At 48.8% G+C, this 13726-nt stretch overlaps 1 protein-coding gene across 1 annotated transcript in view; it reads right to left on the reverse strand.

The window, feature by feature from the left end:
• LOC147693100 (laminin subunit beta-1-like) overlaps positions 1–13726 on the reverse strand; it is a 381988-nt gene that overhangs the window by 294100 nt on the left and 74162 nt on the right. Inside the window, exon 3 of the mRNA XM_086939353.1 lies at positions 13474–13539. Coding sequence (XP_086795479.1) covers positions 13474–13504 — 31 coding nt within the window. The 5' untranslated portion in view covers positions 13505–13539. The remainder of the gene's footprint in view (positions 1–13473; positions 13540–13726) is intronic.

Raw genomic sequence — 13726 nt, forward strand, 5'->3', positions numbered from 1 at the left:
CAGACGCCTTCTTGGAGAGGGTTTGGTCCTTTTTGCCTCAAATACGCTCTGGGGTGGGGCGGATCCAGCCTGAATCCGGGACCGGGGCCAGGCCAGCACTCTCTTTGTGTTGTGTTTTTAATTCCTGTGTTGACTGTGTCCAGGTACCTGCTTAGTGTCTGTGAATTATTAACCTGAAGTGTGTTCCTGCAACCCAGACTAAGGGTGAGCCCGCCTGCCACATTCCAGGTGCGCCTGGCGCCGGCCTCTCCCTCTTCCTCGCAGCTCCTCGAAGCCAACAAAGCCTCCGTTCTTTCTAGGCGCAGTTCTTGTCATTAATCGAACACACCCGGAAGTGACAACCGAGGTTAGGCATCACCCGGGGTGCTGTGCGCTCGCAAACAGGATACAGGCCGAAGAGTGCTGTGGCCACGGAGAGGCTCCAGCACAAGATGTGGGCGGTCTGCGTATTTGGGAAGGTGGGGGCGTGTCCGTCCTTATGGACAAGGGCCACGAGAGCAGAGCCACATGTGGTTAATCATACCTTTCTTTGGCAGCTCCGTGAATAGTAGCTCTAGAAGGTTTAAAAAGATGAAAAGCAACTGAAGAAAACAGCCAACATTGTTTTTTTCTTGGGGAAAGGTCAAGCGAAACATAATTTTTGTGGGCGAAGACCCTGAAAACACGTTTCTTGCAGTAAAGTATCCCCATATAAAATACAGGACATCTTACCCCCTGGAGACACTAGGCAAACTATGCAATCTTTGCAACTCCACGAAATGTATAGGCTGTGCAGTAGGCACAGTGTAGCAGCCAAAGTCACAACCCACCGAGCCACCCAGCCAAAAATATTGTTAGGATCGTGGTGTCCTGCGCGCCACCCAGTCCCCACCCAAAACATATCTAGAATGGAGCCTCCCACTCCAGACCCAAAGAATACCTGGCCCCCACACCCCACCCAAAACAAACCTGGCCCCACACTCCACCCAAAACAAACCTGGCCCCACACTCCACCCAAAACAAACCTGGCCCCACACTCCACCTAAAACAAACCTGGCCCCCCCACCCCACCCAAAACATTCCTGGGCCCACACTCCACCCAAAACAAACCTGGCTCCCCCACCCCACCCAAAACATACCTGGCCCCCACACTCCACCCAAAACAAACCTGGCCCCACACTCCACCCAAAACAAACCTGGCCCCACACTCCACCTAAAACAAACCTGGCCCCACACTCCACCTAAAACAAACCTGCGCCCCCACCCCACCCAAAACATACCTTGCCTCCACACTCCACCCAAAACAAACCTGGCCCCACACTCCACCCAAAACAAACCTGGCCCCACACTCCACCTAAAACAAGCCTGGCTCCCCCACCCCACCCAAAACATACCTGGCCCCCACACTCCACCCAAAACAAACCTGGCCCCACACTCCACCTAAAACAAACCTGCCCCCCCCACCCACCCTACCCAAAACATACCTGGCCTCCACACTCCACCCAAAACAAACCTGGCCCCCACACTTCACCCAAAACAAACCTGGCCCCCACACGCCACCCCAAACAAACCTGGCCCCCACACGCCACCCCAAAACAAACCTGGCCCCCACACTTCACCCAAAACAAACCTGGCCCCCACACGCCACCCCAAACAAACCTGGCCCCCACACGCCACCCCAAAACAAACCTGGCCCCCTCACCCCACCCAAAACATACCTGGCCCCCACACTCCACCCAAAACAAAACCGGTCCCCCCACGCCACCCAAAACATACCTGGCCTCCACACTGCACCCAAATCAAACCTGGCCCCACACTCCACCCAAAACAAACCTGGCCCCCACACGTCACCCAAAACAAACCTGGCCCCCACACACCACCCAAAACATACCTGGCCCCCACACTCCACCCAAATCAAACCTGGCCCCACACTACACCCAAACATACCTGACCCCCACACTCCACCCAAATCAAACCTGGCCCCACACTCCACCTAAAACATACCTGGCCCCCACACTCCACCCAAAACAAACCTGGTCCCCACACGCCACCCAAAACAAACCTGGCCTGCACACGCCACCCAAAACAAGCCTGGACCTCACTCCAGACCCAAAACATACCTGCCCCCCACACGCCACCCCAAACAAACCTGGCCCCCACACGCCACCCAAAAGAAACCTAGCCCCCACACTCCACCCAAAACAAACCTGGCCCCCACACTCCACCCAAAACAAACCTGGCCCCCACACGCCACCCAAAACAAACCTGGCCCCCACATGCCACCCAAAACAAACTTGGCCCCCACACTCCACCCAAAACAAACCTGGCCCCCACACTCCACCCAAAACAAACCTGGCCCTCACACTCCACCCCAAAGAAACCTGGCCCCCACATGCCACCCCAAACAAACCTGGCCCCCACACGCCATCCAAAACATACCTGGCACCCACACTCCACCCAAAACAATCCTGGCCCCACACTCCACCCAAAACAAACCTAGCCCCCACACGCCACCCAAAACAAAACTGGCCCCCACACGCCACCCAAAACATACCTGGCCCCCACACTCCACCCAAATCAAACCTGGCCCCACACTCCACCCAAAACATACATGGCCCCCACACTCCACCCAAAACAAACCTGGCCCCCACACTCCACCCAAAAGATACCTGACCCCCACACTCCACCCAAAACAAACCTGGCCCCCACACGCCATCCAAAACAAACCTGGCCCCCACACTCCACCCAAAAGATACCTGACCCCCACACTCAACCCAAAACAAACATGGCCCCCACACGTCATCCAAAACAAACCTGGCCCCCACACTCCACCCAAAACAAACCTGGTGCCCTGACCCCACTCAAGCACAAAACATACCTTGCATCCTGCCACCCACTCCACACCTAAAACATACATGCATGCATCCCGATGCGCACACTCCACCCTAAACATACCAAGCATCCTGCCTCCCACTCTCATCCCCACCCAAAACATACCTGACATCTTGACCCTCACGTCCACCTAGAATATGCCTCGGGTACTGCCTCCCTCTCCCCACCAAAAACATACCCGACTTCTTGCTTCCCACTCCCAGACAACTCATCACAACACACCGCGTGTCGAGGTGTTCTGCACTCAGAATATCAATCAGCCACTAGGGATCACTGCATCCCCACCTCACTGTTTTAGTCGTAATCTGAGTTGCATCATTAACGCCTTAACCGCAGCGCCAATTCCGTCGTGGTGCGGGGCATTCCATTAAGTCGGTGGAGCCGCATCGGCCAACGGACGTGCGCAGCACACTACCGAGGTAGTGCTCGTCGCGGCTGTTGGCCAACGGGAGCACTTAAAGGGTTAAAGGAAGTGAGCAGTCAAGGAATGCACCATGCAATGGTAGTACCCCCTTGAAGCACACCGAATGCACCAGCCACCAGGACAACATATCCCACCAGGACCACTGAATGGAGACACTAGGACCACCACTGGAAATAGGAAGGCTAATGTTATCATCAATTGACACAAAGAAATGCTGAAGCATCACTCTTGGGAATATTTAGGAACAAGGACTAAACATCAACAAAACATATCGTCCCTTGCGCCCTTTTAGGTCTCGCCTACTAGACAGCGCATGTGCTGTCCGTTGCAAGACATATTCTGGGCTTACCACGAACATACAGGGGCTTGGGGCTTGGATACCTTCGGATGGCTTTCCTGTCACTCTTATTTGCCTGCTTATTATCTGGGTCTCAACTTGTCAATTTTATGTTTGTCCCACCCATAGAGCATGGCATATTTACCATCTCTTTTGATTGGCTGGCTTCTATGCTTACAGTGCTTGCTTTTCAAGCACTTCTGTTTTCTTTTTGGTTAAGCACTCCACAGCAGTGCATGTGTTTTCCAGCTGTCTCTCTTGTGTACTTCTCTCCCCATGCAATCTGTGTTGCTCTCTGTCACTTGTGTGCGTCTCCCTGCTCCCTCCATTTTGCACTCACTCTTATATCCTTCCCCCTTTGTTTTTTTCGCCCATGTGTTTCTCCCCTGCCCACTTTACATTTCTTTCACTTGTTGCTTCTCCTCCTCATCTCCCATCTCCTTGTTGCTGCTCCCCACCTGCGCCTTCTTCCCTTTCCTGTTGCATATACTCCCCACCCATTCTCTCTGTATTTCTTCCCCAACCTCTGCCCTCTTTCCAGCTCACCCATTGTTTCTGCTTCCCACCCCCACCATCCGTGTTTCTTCTGTGCCTCCCTGCACTCTCCACCCGGAGTTGCTTCCCCCCACCCTCATCTTCTTCCTCCGTACTGCTTTCCCCGACCCAGGTATATTTTACATTTAAAAATATGCTGGTGTCATTTTGTAGGCAGGCATGATGGGCTCATCTACAAAATTACAAGACTGCTGCATCATAGAGACTTTGTTTTAGCCATGCAGAGTAGCATCAGGCTAAAAACCATTGTCAAAGGCAATAGGTTTCAAAGCTAAGGGCTGTTGGCTTTGTAAATGCTTGTTTTAATATAGTTTGGGAACAGATTTGCTCACCGTCATGTAAATATTCCTGATTGTATTGCATGCAGGGCAGGAAATTGCTACAGGGCACCTTGGCATGGTGTCACAACTCCAAGGAAGCCCCCACATATTCTTTCCCACCCATCCTGGGCAGGGATCTTCAGGGCGTTACAAGGTTATGTTATATGTTATATGGGTATTTGTAAAGCTTAAGGCTACTTTTACGAGTGTCCCGGCTCTGACTTAACCCTATTGACAGACAGTTGGGGGCGGCTACAGGAACTCCGCTCTCATTGAAACAACCAGGTTTTTAATTTTCTTCTAAAGCTAAGAACTTGTTCCTGTCTCAAGAGTGGCGGCAGGTTATTCCACAACTTAGTGTCGGTCACCTGAAATGAGCGTACGCTCAACCGAGATCGTGCACATTTTGGCACAACCTACAGCTTCTGAGTTGGGGATTGTATGGTTCTAACAGGAGCGTATGGCTGAATTTTGCTCCTAATGTAGGGCGCTCCAACATTAGGAGGGGCTTTAAAGACTATACCAGACCCTTCGAAAATCACCCTTTTTCGCACCGGGAGCCAGTGCAGGGACATCAAGAGGGGCGTCATATGAGTTCTAAGATCAAGCAGCAAGACAGCCCTTGCTGCCGCATTCTGTAGCACCTACAGAAGGCCTAGTAGGTAGTCAGGGATGCAGAGATACAGAGCATTGGCATAGTCCAGCCAGATGTTATCAACCCTTGGACCACTGTTTTCCTCTGAGGAACTGAGAGGAGAGAGAGAAAGTTCCTCATCATTTTCAATAGTCCGAAACAGGTGGCGGCCACAGATTGCATTTGTGCCTTCATGGACATGTCCGCGTCCATTTTTACCCCAAGATTTTTTAACGATGGTAACTGGACAGGTGGAGGGGACATGTCCTGAGGCCACCAATTATGCCATTCCACAACAGGAATAAAAAGACCACCTATGGGTCACAATTCATCATACTCCTCCCTTCATCCGTGAGATATAATCATGAGTACAAAGAAAAGTCATAACAGTTCAATATCTGCACTTCTCAAGTGATAACATATAGCACTGGCATTATGCGATTCTGCGTTTTTGTTGCCTTTCGCATAATTATGGACTTGCCGCATTTCCACATAATCCATCAACTGCTGCATAATCTGCTTATTTTCACACAAAAAAGAAAGTTTGTTTATAGCTCAAATGGATCAAAAGCTACCAAACATATGGCAACTTGTTTTCCTGCGCACCAGAAGGCTTTTCGCAAAGGTTGACTGAGCATCTTTCATTTGCTTATTGCTGTATTTGGGAGATATAATGATACTAATTGAGGTGAACTCTATTCTTAGACACTGTTACCAGGTGTAAAAATGTCAAAATAATGAAGTAATAGTATCACAAAATGTGAGGCATAGTTTACCTTTTATTGCTGCATAATTTCATCAACCCAGCAGCATAATTTGGCCCTCCTCTGCTGCATAAGTCCAATGGCCCTGCATATAGGCTTGTCGGACTGCACCATGCGCACTTCACACTGGCTCCTAGTCGTGGCTTTCTGGTTAGGATTCACTAACATGAGCTATATGAGGCCCATTGGTTCAATTAAAGCACAAGAGAGCTGCAACTTGAAGGATACATTGATTTAATAAATGAATGTCCAGGATTAAAAACATTGAGAGTGCAGTGACTGTGGAGGGCTCCAGTCCTGCCAGGGGCATGTGGTTGGATGTATGTTGTTACAACGCATACTTTTACAACGCATACCTTTACAACGCATTTTTTACACCGCAACATCCATTACAACGCATTCCATTACAACGCATGGCATTACAACAAATTCTTTGGAACTACCTTTACAACGCATTCCACTACAACGCATACTACATTTACAACGCATACCATTACAATGCATACCATTACATTGCATGTATGGTAAGTATTGGATAGTGTAGGGGTAAAAATTACTATTCTAACTCCAGGGGGTGCAACAGTAGGGTAAGTATTGGATAGTGTAGGGGTAAAAATTACTATTCTAACTCAAGGGGGTGCAACAGTAGGGTAAGTGTTGGATAGTATAGGTATGCGTTGTAATGGTATGCGTTGTAATGACTGCGTTGTAATGACATGCGTTGTAGTGGTATGCATTGTAGTGACATGTGTTGTAATGGTTGCGTTGTAATGGCATGCGTTGTAATGGATGTTGCGTTGTAAAAGTTTCGTTGTAAAGGTAGTGCGTTGTAAAAGTTGCGTTGTAAGTGTTGTTTCCTATGTGGTTCCTCACGGCCAGACTGAGAACGCAAACCAGCCCTGGCCATTATGTCGGACCGGCCTGTGGCCCGGGTCGGTGGGGGGGTTTCGGTGCTGGTGGGAGACACCACTGCTGCTCTTGTTACAAGGGGACGATATTGCAGCACTTCTGCAAAACCAGTCCCCAGTAACAAAAACAAAAAAAACTGTGTTCCAAAACCGGCCCCCACCTTTCCGGGCCACCGAAAAAACACCTGGTGCCAGCTACGGCCAGTCCGGCCCTGTGGTTTCTGCTTGCTTGTAACTGGTTCTCCCAGCCTCTGGCTGTTTTTTCTAGGGCACCGAACTGCTTTCCTCTGGCCACAAAGCATTGCACTTAGTTATAATAAAGACATAATCCCTCTTTGCCCAGCTCTAACTGTACTATTTGTTATTCGAAAGCCGGCACTTCCTCCTGCTGAAGCGTAAATAGTGCTTAGTGCTAATTGATGGTTTATTGTATCGTGTTTGTTCTTTTGCTGTGTGTGCCAACTGGAAATGCGTTCCGTGTATCACCAGATGGTTGGTGCAAACCATGCACGTGGAGAGAAGTGATGCTGCGAGCGAGCTTGAACCGCGCGCTCTGTGTGGAAAAAATGTACTCTGGGAACCCATGAATTGGGCCAGAGCGAAGGGGGTGGAGCCACAAGGGCGGAGCTTGAAAAGCAGAGTCTGATAGTCAACATGTATATATATATATATATGCAAAAAAGAAGTAGAGAACTCTGGGTAGTTCTCCAGTTTAGGTGGAAAGCAGCTCTTGTTAGAGCACGCTCAACACCAGCGACACTCTAGATCTGCTCACCTCAAATGTCTGCTTTTCTATCAAAGTCTTTTGCCATTTCTACAGCAAAGTCTTTAAGCATAGGACTAGTACAGTGCTGTCCTTGCCGAGCTGTAAAATGACAAAAGCCATTTATCACTCCAGGCACAGAATTACAGCTTTGAGATCTTTGTGTGCCCAGTAATTTCGAGGTGAACATAATAGAGTAAGATATCTCTAGTGGTTAACACAGCTGTGAGGGAGTTCTAATTTTTTTCCAGTCACAATTTTAACTCATAAAGTTGCATAGAGGGCTAATGTGCCGGCTGAAAAGCACATCATGTGATATGTAGACCGAACATTTGCTTTTATTTAGAGAGGTAAGTGGGCTACTGCTTTTGACACTGAGATCATTTTGTTACTTTCAGTTCATAAACTGTAATCCTTCTAACATAGCGCAGCGATCTATTTACCAGCATCAAGGAGCTGCGAGCAAACGGTAAATCATGGGTTAGATCCTTATTGCTTTTTTACTCAGTCTGGTGTTATTCTAAGATTGCAAAGAAGGGTTCCTTTGGGTAGTACAGACAAACACAATCACTGTATTACGTTTTATGTCCTGACTTTTTTTTTCGAACATTCACTCTTAACATATAGGGCATGATGACGATGTCGTTTTGGGTCTTGGCACCGTCCAACTACCGGTCGGCAGTCCCAACACCGCAATTACAATGCGACCACCCATGGTGCAGTCGCATCCTCCCATTTCTCTATAGGAGCTTGTGCTGCAGCCGTAAAAGTACAAACACCCATAAAGAAAAGAAAGCCTGTGTAAATTCCTCCTCACAGTGCCTGCCACAAGGTGCAGGGATTTACAGGGAGCACAATAGGTACCCCCTAAGCCCTCAACCAGAGGGCCGGGGGGAAGGGGGCCCTGCTAGGCACGGAAAGGCCAACATGGATTTGCTCTTGGAAAGTGTGTTATAATCCAGAAGGCGAGAATTCCTTCCTCACAGGATTATGTGGCCCTTCCGACTGGCCGACGGACTCCTCGAGCCCGTTGGAAGTCAGCCGGATTGACATCCGGATTGAATTCCTACCGCCGTAATTGTAATACGGTGGTCGGAAGTCAAACCAGGTATGTGGTAGGAAAGCCTCCAAACAGCGGTCGGTGGTATTCCAACCAACATCCTTATTAGCCCCATAATGTCTACAAGTATGGATGATATGGGATTCCGATGCCATATAACCCTCATGTAATGCTTCCTATATATTGTTTTAATACACCTGTATGATTTATTGCACCAGAGTGTATGATGTAAAGTGCTCTGACACCCTACACTGGGATGAGTAACGGTATAAAAGAATAAAATAAAATAAATATTAGATGCCCTTTAAATCAAAGTTTGTGTAATTCCTCATACAGAATAATAAATCTTGCATTCGTACAGTGTAAGCACATCTCTTACACAAAGTTACAAACCTGCCTCCAATAATTTCTATTAAGTACTTGTGAAGTGATTAAAAAATGGTGTACCTTTGTTTTCTTCGTTTGCTTTGTCGTCTAGGTGTTAGACTCAGATGGCTCCCAGCCTATATGATGCTTGAACAAAAGAGGGGGCTGATGGTCCTTTAAATCAGGCCCTTGTTTGCTCCTGGCTGGATGTTAAAATAAGAAAGACCCTTCCCACCTGCAGGTTGCTGCTTCAAATGAATGCAGACAATGTGTGGGCAATGGTGAATTATGTCTCGGTGTCGTAAAATTACACCATGACAAATTCAGCATGTTTCTCCGGGTTCGCCAGATCCCATATCCAGCCCAGGAATAGCTGCTGGAAGCGGGCCCCACTTACGTTCTTGCACTGCAGGAGGGCACTGTGAAACCCGGCCAGTCTCCTCACCCCCACCCCCACCCCCACCTAGGGGTGGGGGTGAGACCCATGTCATGCGTGACACCGCTAAACCCCGTGAAGTTACCTCCAGCGTAGAAAAACATCATATTTGTAGGCCTGAGGGAAATGTTAATTATGCAACAGTAATTTCCGCAACTACGCATTACTTTTGTGATGCAAAATTACTGAAATTACACAATCACACCAACTGGAGTAATTTGTGGCAAAAATCCTATCACTGGAGCGCTGGAACAATGAACTAAGAGAGTCCTATTTGACTCGGTAAAGTCACTAGGCATTACCCTGGATAAGAACCTGTCAATGAAAGACCAAAACAAGAACTCTGCAAAAGGTGCACTGTACTCTCCAAAACACCTCAAGAAAATTAAAACTTTCATTCCCCAGGATGATCTCAAGACAATTGTACAATCCCTGGTCCTTTCTAAACTAGACTACGGAACGCCATCCTAACAGGGACTTCAAACGCTCACCTTGCCCCACTCAGGTCAGTCCTTAACATGGCGGCCGACTCATAACTGGTGTAAAAAGATTTGAACACATCTCACCAACCCTCAAGGCTCTCAACTGGCTTCCCAGGGAAGGGAGATTTATTTACAAACTGGCCTGCATCACTCACAAGGCCATTCACACCCAATCCCCAAACTACCTAAACAGCAAACTAGTAAAAGCAGGAAAATCCAGAACTCTGAGGAGCACCAACTCTCTTCTTCTCATCCCTCCGAAACTGAGAAAGAAAACGACCCAGTGCCGTCCGTCTTGGGTAACACACCCAAGATGTGGAACGCACTCCCGATCGACCTCAGATGCAACCCCTCCTTCTCTTGCTTCAAAAAGGAACTGAAACTCCTTCTCCTCAACCAATACTTTACCGACCAAATCAACCGTCCTAGGTGTCAATAACCTAATAGACCCCCCCCCCCCCACTCTGACTTTGAAGGATGGTGGTTTTCTGCCTGTTTCAGCCACCGGCGACCTTCTCCCCTCACTGGAGACATAAGTGTGATCAGGGGCGGATTGGCAAGGCGGGCATTCGGGAATGGGCCGAAGGGCCGATGCCTCAGTGCCCTCTGTGGGCCGTTTTTTTTCTCCCCTGTCCCAGTCCACAGAGAGTGGACTAGGAAAGGGGAGAAAAAAAAACGGCCCACAGGGTGCACGGAGACAGAGACTGAGAAAATGAAAGCAGCCTCGCTGTGCGGCCAGACAGCGATTGTCAGCTGTGGGCTCTCCTTCACCCCTGCCCTGCCAAGCAATCAAGCTGAGGCTGGGGAGGGGTGATTGTTTGCAATAATCGGCCTCCCTGGGGGCCAGGTGTTTCTCAGTCCTTTGAGCCATTTGCACCTCGGCCCCCTGGCGCCCTTGCAGCCCAGAAACGGTGTTAGTCTTAGCACCTCGCCCACAGCCCTTCACATTCAGGGCATAGTGGGCGAGGAAGAATGGGTCTTGCTGTGGGGGCCTGGTGATGTTTGGATTTTTTTGTTTTATTTATTTATTTATGCGATTTTATATAGCACAGACTTTACCCGAAGGTGTCAGAGCGCTTCACACTAGGAACAGCAATAATACATGAGGAGAAAATTATAAGTGGACAAATTACAAAGCAAACGTTAAGTTACATGAATCAAAAGTGACAATAGTGAGCAACCAAAATACAAGAGGAGCAAACGATACATTACAGGAGGAAAAAGTGATATGTGTGCAGGTTACAAAAGCGTACAAAATACAAGTAGAGGTATAATACTGCAATTAATGGCAGACACTCCAGCACAAGAACAAACGTTACGTAGGCAATGGTGGCACTAGTGCAAGTATCTAAAGCAAACAAAAGTGAGAGGAGCAAACAGTGTGTTACAAGAGAAAAGTGACTTGTGCAAGTTACAAAAGGGTACCATACACAGGTACAAGGGTAATACTACAGTAAATGGTAAACACTCAAACTGCCAGAACACACTGGGAAGGCACTTCCCATGCACCAGCTTCACCTCAGCTTCCCCCTGGCTACCTGGCTACCTGGCTACCTTGGATGACCCAGAAAGCTGTGTTTTGTGCTCCCCTGCCAGGACATTTTCCCAAGGCCTGTGTGGTACTGCAAATCCGGACCCCGCTGTTTCACAGATATCGAGGTCCAACACTTGTGTCACAAAATATCGTCGTACCATGACGAATTTGGTATCTACAGACCGGTAATGATTAGGACATTATCCCTATGCATTTGCGTCATGATTGAGTGATGCTAACACCCATAAATCGTAGTTTCCGTCCTGAACCCTCAGACTCCATTTTGTGAACGGCATCCATCTTATGACTTGCCCTCATATAGTCAATTGATTAAGATCGAGTTTGATCTAAAAGGACACGTCCGCCGTAGCTGACTTCCCCATGACCTGGCCGAAGCTGCCTCCACTGCCTCCAGCCAAGCCTGTTCGGGCAGCTCCTCGCCCAGTGGCCGAGCAAGATATCATCAAGGCACAGCATGTCATAAACCATCCACTACATACAGACCCTGTTTTCCATACACACACACCTGTTCATGACTCTTGTTTATGACCCGTTTTATGATGGGAAGGTGCCCGACCCTATTGGTGTTTCATCGATATCTGATGGGAGTTCTGGATCTGGCGGGGTAATCCATCACAAACTGGACATATAAAATATGTGCTGACCAGCATGACTTCGCTCTTTGTATTGTTGTAGAAATATGTGTATAGCCATATCATAATCTCAAGAATTCTTGCCTGCAGCTGTTATTTATGTATATAAGGAGAAGGCTGGTTCTGTAAAAACGAACAGTCTCCTGAGAACTTACGGCCCGTGTTGTCGTACTTCTAGGACGCATGTTACTTGGTTGCAGCCAATAAAACTCGATCTCTGACTTCACCTAGAAGACTCTGTGTTTCTGTAAGTCCTGAACAGGGAGAACTCAGAGGTCTTCGGGTGTGGTCCCCTGGCACCACCGGGTCTCTAAAACCCGGCACCTCACCTGGAGGGTTGATTAATTTACTAATTGCAGGGGCCTTACCTCTGTTCATGTGCTCTTGAGCTGAAGGTCTGGGGAGGGCTGAGTAGGTTAGTAATAGCAGGGGCTTTGCTGCTTTTCAGGTGCTCCTGTGCTGGAGGGCTGGAATAATTTTGTGACAAAAAGGGGCCTTGCTATTTTTTTTAGTTGCTCAGCATGTAGGCCATTGTCACCTTGGCCCTGTGTCGTGTACAAGAACAGTATCCTCCCACTTTCATTCCTTGTCTGTGCAAATGGTGTTTCATGAAAGGGCACGCCCCTTGAATGTGGGCCACGCCCCTTAAATATGGGCTACGCCTCTTGAATGTGGGCCACTTTTTTCGTCAGTGCCCGGGCCGAATTGTGATCCCAATCCGACCCTGAGTGTGATGTCTTTGCTTCTATCTTTATGCATCCTCATGTCCTGCGATGTTATGCCATCTTTCGTTTCCTTTGTGATTGTAAAGCGCTCTGATACTCACAGGTTTTGCTAGCGCTAAATCAAACATTATAAATAAGAGAGCGCAGTGGCTGCAGGCGACTACTGATGGCGTCCTGCAGCATTTAGTGCATTTTCTTAGCACAAAGTGCATCCTCGGGCCCCTTTTGGACACAGGGTGCATTTTGCACTTCGAAAATAGTGCTCAATGATGGATTACGCCTCTTGCGTAATTTAGCATAATTCTGATTTATCTCGCTGTAATGATAAGTAATTACGCTAGAGAGAATTACGCCAGTTGTACCCACCTCTACTTTTTTTCTTTACAGCTTTTATAGCGCTCAGATGAGAGCACTGCGGAGCGCTTTAGAGCGAGGGCCCCATGCAGGCTAGATGCAGACACACTAAGGCGAAGGATAACAAACCACTCTCATAGGTAAACCAGCTTTTCCTCTTCCACACCGAGCAGATTGCCCCCCAAGGAAAGGCTGACGGACCCACATTGCTCACATGAACGTTCAGAAGCGAGACCCCGCAAAGATGCCCCTCCGCAGCAGCCCTGCAGTCAGAGATGTCCACTCACCAGAGAGCAGCAGGCACAGAAACAGCTTCATCTCCGTCCTCCGCGTCCAGCCGCGTCTGGGCACACCTGGAAACAGCAAGGGGAGAGGCGGTGAGCACAGGGCACACGACAGACACACCCCGACACGTGCATGCACAGCTATTGACATAGCGCTTAGCGCTGGCGCTCCACCGCTCCAAGCACTCCCGGCGCAGAGTGATGCTAAGGCACAGGTCACGCGCAGCGGCCAGATACACAGGATGGAGGCCAGGAG

The sequence above is a fragment of the Lissotriton vulgaris genome, chromosome 9 (assembly GCF_964263255.1).
Source record: "Lissotriton vulgaris chromosome 9, aLisVul1.2, whole genome shotgun sequence".
Classification (NCBI taxonomy): Eukaryota; Metazoa; Chordata; class Amphibia; order Caudata; family Salamandridae; genus Lissotriton; species Lissotriton vulgaris.